Source organism: Xenopus laevis, chromosome 7S (genome assembly GCF_017654675.1).
Source record: "Xenopus laevis strain J_2021 chromosome 7S, Xenopus_laevis_v10.1, whole genome shotgun sequence".
Classification (NCBI taxonomy): Eukaryota; Metazoa; Chordata; class Amphibia; order Anura; family Pipidae; genus Xenopus; species Xenopus laevis.
Window position 1 is genome coordinate 24,142,271 of NC_054384.1, and position 14,948 is coordinate 24,157,218.

A 14,948-nucleotide genomic window follows, 5' to 3' on the forward strand; every position below is an offset into this window, starting at 1 on the left:
AGATGGGGTCAGTGAGCCCCATTTGAAAGAGTCAAAAGAAAAAGGCAAATAATTAAAAAACTATAAACAGTAAATAATAACAACCAATTGAAAAGTTGCTTAGAATTGGCCTTTCTATAGCATATTAAAAGTCAACTTGAAGGTGAACCACCAATTGAAGGTGAACCCACCCTTTCATGTAACGTTGCTCGGAGTTCCTTTTACATTTCAAGGTATTGGCAGTCCTTACATTGTTAACATCACTAAATTAATCCTATGAATTGATTTCTGTTCTGCCCAGGCAATGGCTTTACACTTTGAAAGAATCAGACACATTTGTAGTCACTTTTTGCATTCAACATCAAAATTACACCTTAGGTGCAATCCTGTTGTATAAACTGATACAAACAATTATGGGAACCCTAGAAGCGAAGGAAGGGTGTAAATTCACACGACTGAGAACATTGTACCAATGGTGCAACGGCAGCTATAAATGAGCCCTATAGTATTGTGATTTGAAATTGGCAAACAAGCCCTACTATGTCAGACACTGAAGTCTACGACTACCTTGATATTTATTTTTCTTCTGTAATTTTTTTATTGTCTACACGTACTTTTTTAACATTTTGGCCTTAAACAAGGGCAGTCTGACAAACATATAGTGGAAAATATGATCAATTTAATGATTATAATCAGTAATGGACAAATGTGACCCATTTTGCTTTGGCAAAAATTCACGAAACAGTTAAAAATTTGCCAAATGCATTGAAGTCTAAGGGTAACAAATTTTCACCCATTAGAGAACATGGGTGTCTTTTTTGCAGCCAAATCAGGCCAAAATTCCGCTCATCACTAATCGTAATACATTAAGGAGCAAATTTATTAAAAAAATTAGCACATTGGAGAATCCAATACTTTCCCAGCAGTCATAGAAATATGTTTATTAAAGTAGCTATTCAAATAGGCACAAATGTCCTCTTCTGCTCTCAAAACAAGCACCATTCGGATATATGAAATGTAAGAGCTCCTGTGAGAAACTTTGGAAGTTGGTGGATATGAGCAATTTTTCTATTTTGCCTATATATACACAAAGCTTGATGGTGCACACCGTTAACTCTGCTTATACCCGGGTGCTTGTAAGAAAATATGTAGAACGTGTAGAAATTACGTCACTCAAGGGATCTGTTTCAAGATGGGTTCTTCGTCAGGAGTATGTAAAAAAATTTTTTTTGGTTTGTTACATACTCCTGACGAAGAACCCAGTCGGGGTTCGAAATGTTGACTTAATAAAGATTGTTTTTGCTTCAATTGAAAAAGATCCTGTGAGTGGCGTAATGTCTATATGTCATATATATATATATATATATATATATATATATATATATATATATATATATATATATATATATATATATATATATATATATATATATATATATATATATATATATATATATATATATATATATATGTCATCCTTTCTTTTATGGATTCCGAAGTACAGGTATCCATTATCCAGAAAGCTCCAAATTACAGAAATTATATCTCCCATAGACTATTTTATAGACTTAAGGTATGAAAAATGGAAAGGTCCATTATTCAGAAAGACACACACACACACAAACACCCCCCCCCCCCAGGACTATTTGTCACAGTACCTCTAAGGTAAGCACTTCTCACTTTTCAAACAAAGGAGAAAAGCTTGTTTTGGATAACTGGGTATGATATGGAATTACACACATTGGGTCTACCACAGCATTTTTGGAATGCTTCTCTTTCTACCCATAAATCAGTTCTAGTGTGAGCAGACATCACATGTCTGCACATAACATTGCTCATAAATCTTGGGAATCATCTACGTTACATCTGCTGCAGCTATAGTCTTAAAGAACAGGCATATGTATTTTTTGTGCTAGGGGGTTGTTTTTAGCTTGCATCTTTCAACTGGTTCATGTTACAAATAATGTTCTACCTTCATAAATTCCACAACTTAAAATGTCAAAATATAATATCCCTATTTCATAGCCAAGTGAATGTATTTATAAAAGTTTAAATAGTATAATATATTTAATGTAATACCTGTACAATGAGATTCCATTTTTGAGAGGTTATACTTGAAATGTACAGTTATTTCACACTGTTTTCATACTTTGCTTTTTTAAACCTCAATTTTCAAAAATTAACAGTTTGCTTAAAACTAAATTCCTGCATTTATGGAGAATTGGTTGGCAGATAACAGATGTCACACAAGCATATGAAATTACATTGACACAAAAAAAAAAGCAAAAGGGCTGAGGACAAAAAAATACTTGCAGATCATCAAATGTACAGTATGAATTATTTCTGTTAGCAAACTCACTGACAGACAAAAACATACTTACCTGCTGAATTATCTTTGAGTCCTTCTGAACAGTTTCTCTCGGAGGTACTTTACCAAACAACTTCCAACCAGGGACACTTGATGAGGATTTAAGGTCTTTTGTTCTTTTAGAAAAGAAATTCCTGGGAAGAAAAACAAATATTTATCAAATAAGCAGTTAACCCCATAATGTAAATGCACCCAATAATATAAATGTACCCAATGACCATATTTCAAGTTTTCCAAATTGTAGTAGTGATTCTGATGCGAATATAGTGATTTCCTGTGCATAGTGTATGGAGAGAGAGAGAGAGAGAGAGAGAGAGAGAGAGAGAGAGAGAGAGAGAGAGAGAGAGAGAGAGAGAGAGAGAGAGAGAGAGAGAGAGAGAGAGAGAGAGAGAGAGAGAGAGAGAGAGAGAGAGAGAGAGAGAGAGAGAGAGAGAGAGAGAGAGAGAGAGAGAGAGAGAGAGAGAGAGAGAGAGAGAAATAATGATGATAGAAAGACAAATAGGATATTTGCTATATTACAAATACAACCATTAGTAAAAAAATTGGCCACCAGGGAGACTATGGGTCTGGGACAGGGGCTGAAACTTGGCCTGCTGAGAAAGACAGTCCGCAAATAAGCCCATACCCTACACTGCACTCTGCCCCTTACCTCGCCTATAATCAGAACTACTGAATCGGCAGTTTGATTATCAAAATAACAGACATCTGTAAAGAGGATAAAGGAGAACTAAACCCTAAACCAGGGGTAGGCAACCCGTGGCTCCGGAGCCTCATGCTGCTCTTCAGCCTGTTTGCTGCGGCTCGGTCTTGCAGCTTTGCCTGTCATGTCGTCTATACAGCCCTCGCACCTGCTGGCGGCTTCTTGAGTGTGCGACCACAGTAAGCACACTCAAAAAGCCACCAGTAGGTGTGAGGGCTGTATAGACATCCCAGGAGTGACAGGCAAGACAGAGCCGAAGCAAGATGATTCATCATGGTCCTTACCGCAGTCACACACTCAAGACGAGAGGAGCGAGGGCTATAGACGTCTATAGCCCTTGCCTTTAAACATATGAGAACACTAGCATTTAATAGGGCTATTCAGTTTTTAATTTATTTCAAAGTAGGCCTTCACATGCACACTGCACTTTTGTTTGTTCTTTTCTGTTGTTGTAACGGTTAAAATTAAAAAAGGGTTAAAACTTTTAAAAGTTTATTAGCGGTGTTATGTTTTGCGGCTCCAGATTATTTTACTATACTGTAGGAGGGGGCAAAATGGCTCTTTTAATAGTAAAGTTTGCTGACCCCTGCCCTAAACATTTATTTGGCTAGAAATCCCATATTTTATATACTGAACTTATTAAACCAGAATAAGATTTCAGCATCTCTCATACACGGGCCGATAAAAGCCGCTGACAGACCTAGTGAGCAGCTTAGTGGCCCATGTGTGGGCCATCCAACGGGAATCCCCGATCGATATCTGGCCGACAGTCAGCCAGGGTAAAAAATCCCTTCGGATCGCGGCTGCATCTTTTCGTTGATGCGGTCCCACGATCCGACCGCCCGTATAGCCTCCATTCTGATTCGATCGTTGGGCCCTAGGGTCCACTATCGGATCAGCCCAATCTCGCCCACCTCAATGTGGGCATACGAGGGAGAGAGATCTCCCTGTGTATGGCCACCTTAAGCTTAGGGGTCGTTGCAAATCATCAAGCAGAAAATGAGATTTGTCATTTAAGCCGATGCTACAGGGCTGATTATAACATTCTGATGCTAATTGTGTTGGTTTCTGAGCTGCCAAATACCAATAATCTAATTATTTACTAATCAGCCTTATACTGTGACATTTATTTTCTAGGTGTACTGTATATTAGAGATGAGTAAGTGACAGCAGCACAGTGAACGTAAAGTGAATCAGCAGAAAAGAAGATGGGGAGCTACTGGGGGATCTTTAGAGACACAGATCTTCCCAGCTAAAGGACTGTGGTTGCCTTAGGCTGGTACAGAAGCCAAAATCATAATATACAACATTTCTAGCCTATTTCTTTAGTTACACTTTAGTTCTCCTTTAATTCATACACTATGCAATGCAAGTCGGTGAGCTGATCCTCCTTACAGATTACATATGAATCCTTCATATCTCAGAAAACACCAAAAATAGAAATTTAATTCAAACTGTAAAAGAGCTCAGAGATGCACTCTGAGTAAGTTTAGTTCAAGTTATATTTAGATCCCCTTGAAGCACAATCCAGACTTGTGTGTTACCGTTGATACTGGATCAATTATCTATTTTTGGCAACATAATCTCATCAAAAACAGGATTTCCTTTTATTTTTAGTATAGAAAATTATATTTAGTGTGCAGCCAGATCCCATCCATATTCAGATCAATACTAGCAGCATGCGATAGTTCTATATTCATATTTGTGCTGTTCATTTAAGGAGACTGGCATGTGCTTTTTACTTTTAAAATGCATGTGATCTGCCACAGCTATTTCCTCTCTCTTTCCTCCCAAAGAATACTGAGTAAAACCATGTGTCAAAACAACACCATCTTCCATGAACTAAACCAGAAACTATGCAGCCGGGATAAAAGGGAACTTAATCTTTTCCATAAACCTTTTACTTTTTGCAGCCCTGAAAGCTGAACTATACTCTTAGTTTGTTCAATTAAAAGAAAAAATAATCACCATCAATGTAAATGATATAAAGATGTGAGGATAATGTGTTATAATATATATATATAGAGACGGTGCACACGGACAATCAAAAATCAGACATGGGACTAGACATGTTTCCCAACTACCCCCAGTCATGTGACTTGGGCTCTGATAAACTTCAGTCACTCTTTACTACTGTACTGCAAGTTGGAGTGATATCAACACCCTCCCTTTCACCCCAGCAGCCTAACAAAAGAACAATGGGAAGGTAACCAGATAGCAGCTCCCTAACACAAGATAACAGCTCCCTGGTAGATCTAAGAACAGCACTCAATAGTAAAATCCAGGTCTCACACGACACATTCAGTTACATTGAGTAGGAGAAACAACAGCCTGCCAGAAAGCAGTTCCATCTAGGGGACAGTCCTAACAGGACAGAGCATAGATATGCTTTTTAACATGAGATGCCATGTGAGTGTATTTTAATACTTGTTTTTTAGAATAAAAAAGGTTTTATACAATTGCTGCTATATACCACTCAACAGTTATTCAAGGTATGTTAAATTTGAGTTTGACCCATTCTAAAAATGAATAAGCAAAACTAAAACTTTGAGCAGAAAGAAATAAGATGCACCCTGTATGATACAAAATAAGCAAAACTGTGTTTTTCTGCAACATATTACTATATTTAGCATTCCCTCAGCGTTATCTGTGACAGTTTTCCTTGCCCTTGAACAAAAGGTCACAATATAACAGTGGGCAAATGCTAGTGGACAAGCAGTAAAACAGAAACTGGTTTATTAAGTTCAGATGACAGGCAGAGGTAAATAATATGATTAGTCTGAAGTTCACTGAGCTGTCATAAGGAATTAAACAGATTCACCATATCATGTATCATGTCATTAAGGAATTCTAGGCAACACATTGTTTAACCACCTGTCCGGATTCAGAGACTGACTCAGTCATGAAAACAATATGCACAAAAGTTATAGGAGCACAAAAGTTATAGGAGCACAGAAGACCTGCCCAGGAAGTTCCTGAAAGTATGATGAATAGGCTCTTTAAAGGACAAGGAAAGTTGAACTAAAGAAGTAGCTAGAAATGTTGTACGTTATGTTTTAGGCTTCTGTACCAGCCCCAGGCAACCACAACCCTTTAGCAGTAAAGATCTGTGTCTCCAAAGATGCCCCAGTAGCTCCCCATCTTCTTTTCTGCTGATTCACTGCAGATGCTCTGTGCTGCTGTCACTTACTGAGCTTAGGGAACCACTCACAATATACAGTACACATAGAATATAAAATGTCACATTATAAGGCTGACTATTAATTAACAAGGATAATTACAACATGGCAGCACATAAACCAGTGAAATTAGCATGAGAATTTAATAATCAGCCCTGTAGCATCAACTTATATTACAGGCCAACCTCATTTTCTGCTGGATAATTAGTGACGACCCCTAAGCTTAGCTTCTCAACAGCTGCTCAGAGCCCACTGAGCATGTTAGTGTCACAGACACTTTCCAAGATGGTGACCCCCTGTGACAAGTTTGAAGTCCTGGATCATTGCTGCTATTGACAAGCTGAAACTTTAGGCTGATGCAATAAGTTCAGTATATAAAACATGGCATTTCTAGCCCTATTCATTTTTAGGGTTGAGTTCTCCTTTAAAAAGGGGAAAGCATTCTGATAACTATCTTGAGAAGTTGCATAGAATTACTGTCTGCTCGATATAGATATTTATATACTTATAACTTACAACTATTTTGTACTATATTTTGTAACTTTGGTTAGTTTTTAACTAAGGAAACCTTGTTTGGTTATGTTAATCATATATATTCAGTGTATGCGCATCATCAAAATGATAAGAAGCATAAAATGAATACATAATGAACACTTCAAAAGAAGAGGAATCTACATAAAATAAAAAGAATATGCCTTGTGTTCAGAGTGCTTATCACAAAGCAGCCATGGATGGAACACAGTGGATATTGCAGATCTATGAATGATAGAAATTACAAAAAAATCTGAATCTTAGTGAATCTTAGTGAATTTGCGTAGACACGTCCATTCGCCAGTGCGCAAATTCACCAGGCGTTAGGGAGCAATGTACCGCTAGAGTCGTTACACCGGTGGCCGTTGGTAAATCGGCAAAGTACCGAAATGACGCCACACTGGCGAATTTTGGCCTGCGTTAGTCACTTCGCCCATAAATGTTTTCCAAGCATATGTTGCTCTAAAAACTTTTTTTACATTTGAATGTGGCTCAGGGGTAAAAATAAAGTTGGGGACCCCTGGATTAGACTGTGGCTATTTCTACCATCATTTTAATACAATGGACATGTACTAAAGGAAACTACACCTTAAAAATGTGATAACAAAAAGTCATGGTTGAATTGCCACTCATTTTGTTCCTGAATCTGTTTTTAAATGCTGTTATAACAAATATACCTGGAAGAGCAGATGGAAAGTTCACCTTCAAATAAGTATGCTTATTTAACCTTTTTCTTTCTGCATCTTTGGAGATTTTATCTAGTTGCTAAGCTCTATGACCCGAACAACCATCCATTTATTTGAGAACAGTGAAAAGGCATGAATAAGAATTCCTAAATAGGAGAGAAGGCTGATCTTTCCTGTACCCATTCTGTGTGTAATGACAGTAATGGATAAGAGCCACCTGTTACAGCACACATGGGCAGATTTTTGGCCGGAAAATACACACAAATGTTTTCTTGACAAATTCTGCCCTGTGTGTGTGCAGAGCGGATCTAATTTATTCCAGTCCATTGTTTTAAATTCAGCAGTTTAGGAAGGGGGGGGGTTGTTTAAACAGAGCTCACTGTCTCCATGGGGGGGGGGCTTTCCATAAGTACTTTTAGATTAAAATAAAAACGTTTTTTAATATTAAAATAGGTAGGTACATTTCAAAACAAATTCAGTTTATTGTGCTCATGTATATACATGGCTTTACCTTTTTTTTTTTTAATGCAGGTATGGGACCTGTTATCCAGAATGCTCAGGACCTGGGGATTTTCGGATAATGTAACTTTCCGTAATTTGGATCTTCATACCTTAAGTCTATTAGAATATCATATAAGTATTAAATAAGTATTAAATAAACTCAAAAGGCTGGTTCTGACTTCAATAAGGATAAATGATATCTTAGTTTGGATCAAGAACAAGTGAAGGTAAGTTTGACAGAGCTAAAGGCATGAGAACTATGGCATTGGCTACAAAGGAAAATGTATACAAGTATGTCAGTGCTTTCCAGGATGCAGAATAATTTCAGTTACTAAACTAGGGTCAGTTGTTAATATATCCCTCCAGGTCCACAAATATCTGGTATATCATATACAAGTTCCACTTCTCTGGCTACTCATAAGGCAGAAAGTGCTGATGAGGTCAATTTCTTTCAATTATACAGTATTTAAAAAAAAGCAGTTCCCTTTATTTTATTATTCACACACAGTTGATGTCATTCTCATCTCTCTCTTCCCTTACCTCTTTTTTTTTTTTAACCAAGTAGAGGGCAAAACCACAAGAAGCTTTAACTATCTAGGTAGCTCTTCTAATAGGGCTTATTATATTATTCCAAAATAGTGTATTCACAAGTTTGAATATCTCATGTCATTAACGCAATTTGCTATTTTTCATGAGCTTGGATACTGCATCTTTCTAGAGAAATAGATTGTAATACGCTATGACAGGAAATAACTGAAGGGGAGGAGGCCAGGAAAATGCCTAGACATATTATGGCCATTGAAAATAATCACATTTTTGTAACTGTATATATATATATATATATATATATATATATATATATATATATATATATACACACACACACACACACACACACACACACACACACACACACACACACACACACACACATATATATACACTTGGTATTATTAGAATATTTTTGTAGTCTTATACATTTGGAAATGTTACTACAGTTATAAGACCCCTTATCCAGAAACCCATTATCCAGAAAGCTCTGAATTACAGGATGGTCATCTCTGATAGAGTCCATTTTAAGCAAAGAATTCTCATTTTTAAACATTCGGTTTCCTCTGTAATAATAAAACAGCATCTTGTACTTAATGGAAACCAAGCTGCATAAAATTATTTAAACATTTAATATAACCATTAGGATCATTTTGCCAATAGGATTGCAAATATGGAATAATGCAGCTTAATTACCACAAGTACAAGATGATTTTATCATTACAGGAAATAATTTTAAAAAATTGTAATTATTTGCTTAAAACGGAGATAGCCCTCTTGTAATTTAGGGTTTTTATTTAAGGAATCACATACCTGTATTTTTGGACTTGCTAGTAGAGACCATAGTCTGACACCTTAGAAAAGAAATTTTAAGTGGTGCTCCATACTAAACATATTTCTGCATAGTAAAAAAAAAAACTAATTCTAAGGCCAATGATAAACGAAGCTACTAGTAGCAGCTACATTTCACGGCTACAAAACAGACAATACTGATAATTGTCTCTGCTAAGACACGTGTTTTAGCAGAGGCAATTCTCATTACTGTCTATGGCAGAGTATTTTTTGCCATTTTACAGTCACAAGTAGCCACTAATAGTAGCTCTGTATGTCACTGCCTTGAGGAACTTTCCAATAAAAAGTAATTACCAAATCAATGAGTTCCAAGTCATTTGTAAATAGTATTACAAGCAGTATTTTTATGGCTGTTTAAATTCTCTGCACTCCTCATTCTGACAGCTGAAACAATGTTGCCTGTAGAAGACGCTACTCTTGCTACACTGTTTTAAAACTCAGACCCTGAAACATAAGGGGATAGTCAAACATGGGATTTTGACCACAGGTGTGGGATCCAATTATGCAGAATAGCCGTTATCTGGAAAGTTCAGAATCACTGAAAGGCCTGCTCCCATAGACTGTACTTTATGCAAATAATCCACATTTTTCAAAATGGTTTGAAAAATCCCAGAAACGTTGCCCTGTTTTGAATGTTTTTGATACAATAAACTTCACACTTCTTCAAATCTACATGGAAGCAGGCGTGGGTCCTTCAGCATAGAACCGGATACCGCAAAAGGTATTTATTTTGGGGTTTAAGCTCTCTACCTTTGATATTGCATCAGTTGCAACTGCATATCAGCTAAAGAATCTAAAATTCCCTGGAAGTAGTGCCAGAACAGTAATTTAAAGGGAATGGTGATAAATTGATATCTTATTTCTGAAGGATATTTAAAAAGTGTTTTTTCATCATAATTAAAATATTAATAATTTCCAAAATATTGTTTACTTCTACACCCTCTACCCGACAACATTGTCTTTACATCGGAGGCTGTATTGCTTTTCTGAGCACTGCCTGTGGTGAGGTAGCGTTTGGAAATAAAGGGCCATAAAGTGGACTGCCATTGTTAAACCACTTCACGCCAATAGCCTGAATGATCAGGAATGCAGGAAGTGAACAGAGGTTGCAGCTTTCTTTCACTTCCTCCTCTGCTAGGGTTGCCACCTATGCCGGTAAAAATGATGGTTGATCCCAATGTTATTATTAGATATATAGGAAGGCTGGTATTTTTTTCCGGAAAAGGTAGCAACCCTATCCTCTGCTGATGTGCCCACTGACATGCTGCAAAGGACAGATTATCTGTGATCTGACAAGAGTCTCATGCTGGTCTTCGGAAACCCATCTCCAATTTAGAGTACATGTCCAGAAGGTCAAGTTGTATGGCTGAAATCAGACACAATGCTTAAGAAAACTGCGACACGACTGGATAGTTTTACTGTATTGCTATGACTAAAATGAGTTGACTAGATAGGTACAAGTAAGCACAGCCCTTGTTCCAAACTGCAGGGGACACAATTCTCTGTGCTCAGCAAGAATCTGACGCAGCCACAGCAACACAATGCAGAAAGGAGAGCAGCTGCTGTTGAGATCAGCAGGAGTTCAACATTAATATTTTAGAAACGATCTTGAATTGGTAACACCTATTAAATGACAGGCCCACCATCAAAAGGTTACAGGGAATACCCCAATTAGGGATGTTACATAGTAACACAGTTAAATTGGGTTGAAAAAAGACAAAGTCCATCAAGTTCTCCCTACTTTCACATAAATTATATATACCCATACCTATACTAACTATAGAGTTTAGTATCACAATAGCCTTTGATATTATCTGTCCAAAAAAAATCATCCAAGCCATTCTTAAAGACATTAACTGAATCAGCCATCACAGTATCACCCGGCAGTGCATTCCACAACCTCACTGTCCTCACTGTAAAGAACCCCCCTACGTTGCTTCAAATGAAAGTTCTTTTCTTCTAGTCTGAAAGGGAGGCCTCTGGTACGGTGATCCACTTTATGGGTAAAAAGGTCCCCTGCTATTTGTCTATAATGTCATCTAATGTACTTGTAAAGTGTAATCATGTCCCCTCGCAAGCGCCTTTTTTTTTTTTTTTTTCAAGAAAAAACAACCCCAGCTTTGACAGTCTACCCTCATTATTTAAGTCTTCCACCCCTCTAACCAGTTTAGTTGCACTTAGTCTCTGCACTGTCTCCAGCTCATTTATATCCCTCTTAAGGACTGGAGTCCAAAACTGCACTGCATACTCCAGATGAGGCCTCACCAGGGACCTATAAAGAGGTATAATTATGTTTTCATCCCTTGAGTTAATGCCCTTTTTTATGCAAGACAGAATTTTATTTGCTTTAGTAGCCACAGAATGACACTGCCCAAAATTAGACAACTTGTTATCTACAAAACCCCCAAGATCCTTCTCATTTAAGGAAACTCCCAACACACAGCCATTTAGTGTATAACTTTTATATTATTTTTGCCAAAGTGCATTACCTTGCATTTTAGGGATGCACCGAATCCAGGATTCGGTTCGCGATTCGGCCGAATCCTTCTACCCAACCGAACCGAATCCTAATTTGCATATGCAAATTAGGGGCGGGGAGGGAAATCGCATGACATTAGGTCACAAAACAAGGAAGTACAAAATGTTTTCCACCTCTAATCTGCAAATGCAAATTAGGATTTGGTTCGGTATTCGGCTGAATCTCTCGCAAAGGATTCGGGGGTTCGGCCGAATCCAAAATAGTGGGTTCGGTGCATCCCTATTGCATTTATCAACATTGAACCTCATTTTCCAGTTTGCTGCCCAGTTTTCCAGTTTAGACAAATCACTCTGCAAAGTGGCAGCATCCTGCATGGAACCTATAGTTCTGCACAATTTAGTATCATCTGCAAAAATAGAAACAGTACTTTCAATGCCCACCTCCAGGTCATTAATAAACAAGTTGAAAAGCAAGGGACCTAGTACAGAGCCCTGCGGTACTCCACTAACAACACTGGTCCAATTAGAAAATGTTCCATTTACCACCACTCTTTGTAGTTTATCTTTTAGCCAGTTCTCTATCCAGGTACAAATACTATGTTCCAGGCCAACATTCCTTAATCAAACCAGTTCTGTGTGGCACTGTATCAAATGCCTTAGCAAAGTCTAAGTAAATCACATCCACTGCCATCCCAGAGTGAGGTCCCTGCTCACCTTCTCATAAACAGTGAGATTTGCCAACGTGACCAATGTTCTATAATAGGGGCACGTGGTATAATTACATCTATATCAGTGGTTCTACCCCTTGGAGTGAGACTGTGCCCCATTGCCATGGAAACAGCATCTACCAATAGGGAGCGCACCCCCTTACCTAGAGAAGAATTGGGCAATTCCAGTCTTCCAGGGTCTGTCCCCATCCTGCTCCTCCGTCCCGGGACTCTCCGCTGGGAGGGAGAGCCCATCAGCCAGATGATCGGGGGCGCTCTGCCGCCGGCTCCCCTCGAACGTGTTGCGAGAGCTCTGGCGACTCACGTCCAGGAAGCGGAAGCGATCGGCCTCCTCCGATACGAAGTAACCGGTTACGGTGCGAGCGCTGACAGGGGATGAGCTGGAGCTGGACATGGGGGAGCTGCCGGGCGGAGTCTCCGGTGACGAGACGGTATCAGTCAGGCTGCAGCACTGGCGGTGACATGCGCATCCCTGGGGTCTGCTGGTACCTTCTCCCACTAATAATCCTCCATTGGGCTGATTCACATCCTCCTGGATGGAGAGAGAATGTAAATCCGCTGCCTCTGCTCTGGGCATCTCCCCTTCCCCTGCTCCTCCCTTGGGTATGTTGGGTATGTACTTCACGTCCCCGTTGGTCATTTTCATGGCCTGCCTGCTGATATACAGCTGCCTGTCCCCACCGTCTCCCTCTTCCTCGTCTGCACCGTCTGTCAGTCCATGCCGCTCCTCTGCACAGCGATACCCCGCACCTTGTCCGGCATCCTCCGGCCCAACCATTTGCTGCCCCGCCCGTCCTCAGCGGCCTACGGGAGGCAACGCCCCCCTGGGAGCGGTGCAGGGGCCGCCACCGAGCCTGGGTACAACGATCCGTGGCTAAAGGCGTCTGCCTACCGCTTTACTAAAGGGACTTGGGATCTAAGCGAAGACGTTCCTCTGACGCGATGACGTCACATTCTCCGTGAACATTGACGTGTTCGGGGCGTCGCCTCCAGTGTTGTTCTGGGAGTTGTAGTTTCGGTAACTCAGGCCGTCTAAAATGTCAGTGCAGCCTGTAGGGGTCATTCTGTGGGCGTGGGATGGTGGGGTACATGGTAGCTTCGCAAATGTGAAGGGATAACACTTGAAGGAGAAGTCAACCCCTTCTGCGCTAAAATCCCTCCCCTGCATAGGCCCCCACCCCTGGGCAAATGCCCCTAACTTGTTAGTCACCCCTCCGTGCAGGTCTTCTCTTCAGTAATTCAGTAACGTAACTAGATGGGGACGGGCCCTGGCGCGGGACGTGCAGGCGGGACTGCCCCTCTCCGTACACCCAGAACCGCTTGTGAATCAGCCCTGAACTGCCTGGAATTCGTGCCGCGCGAGCTGCCGGGGGAGGTGCTGACCCTGACCCAGTTGCACCCCCTGCTCCCCCGGTAATTACACCACCTCTCTTGCCGAGTTCAGGGGCGCCTTCTTCATCCAAGCACTCTTCTTCCTGTACTGATCAGCGTTTGGCGGTGCATGCGCAATAGGAGGCATTTGCCGGTTGGATCTACTGCCAGCGTCGGACTGGGGGGCCCACCGGGCTGTAGCCTCAGGGGGCCCCCACACCATCCCCTGGGCCCCCCAGTTGCAAAGTCCTGTCGGCCGGGAAACCACCTATCTCCCCTCCTGTGCGTGTGCGCATACCTTTTCCGACGTGACCAGGGTCCTGGAAGTAAGCAGAAACTGCAGTAAGCCAGTCTGGGCCGGCGCCCCCTCCCCCCCGCACATGCGCACACATACACACGCATACTGGCGCAACCAAGATCCTAAGGCGGAAGGGCAGGGAGCCGGTCTGGTCCGACCCTGTCTACTGCGCATGCGCAGTGTCGGACTGGGGTGGCTGGGGCCCACCAGGAAATCTTATGTCAAGAGCCCGCACCCTCCCCCCCACACCGATACCGGATGATTGGGAAAGTACGATTTTTGAAATGAATGGGCAAAAATGTGGGCAACAAATCTAATTAAATCAAATTAAAAATAGTGAAATCAAATGCTAGTAGTCACTGTAGAAATGGATAAGTAATTAACCCCAGAAATGCCAATGATCCCCATAGAAACTAGATGATCAGCAATAATGCCAGACATCACTCTGTGTGAGTCCCCACACATGATACACAGTAGGCAGCAGGGCCGCCATCAGGGGGGGACAGGGGGGACAAGCGTACCGGGCCCGGGCATGAAGGGGGGCCCGGCAGCGCTGCATTTTTTTGAAGATCCGGGCCCCCCTTACGAGCGCCCGAGCCGTACGTCTTGCCTCTTCAGTGCCGAATGCGGAAGTGCCGAAAAGCCGAAGCCGATGCGACGAAAAGACCCGAAGTCACGGAAAAAGCCGAAGTCCCGAAGTCACGAAGCGCCGAAAAGACCCGAAGTCA

At 40.9% G+C, this 14,948-nt stretch overlaps 1 protein-coding gene across 2 annotated transcripts in view; it reads right to left on the reverse strand.

Moving 5' to 3' along the window:
* tbc1d12.S (TBC1 domain family member 12 S homeolog) overlaps nucleotides 1-13,549 on the reverse strand; it is a 50,760-nt gene extending 37,211 nt beyond the window's left edge. The window contains exons 1-2 of one of the 2 annotated variants that reach the window (XM_018227498.2): nucleotides 12,695-13,549; nucleotides 2,361-2,481 (exon numbers count right to left, since the gene is read on the reverse strand). In XM_018227498.2, coding sequence (XP_018082987.1) covers nucleotides 2,361-2,481; nucleotides 12,695-13,329 — 756 coding nt within the window. In that variant the 5' untranslated portion in view covers nucleotides 13,330-13,549. The remainder of the gene's footprint in view (nucleotides 1-2,360; nucleotides 2,482-12,694) is intronic. The other variant, XM_018227497.2, reaches the window with a different exon arrangement.
* Between the last annotated feature and the right edge of the window lie 1,399 nt (nucleotides 13,550-14,948).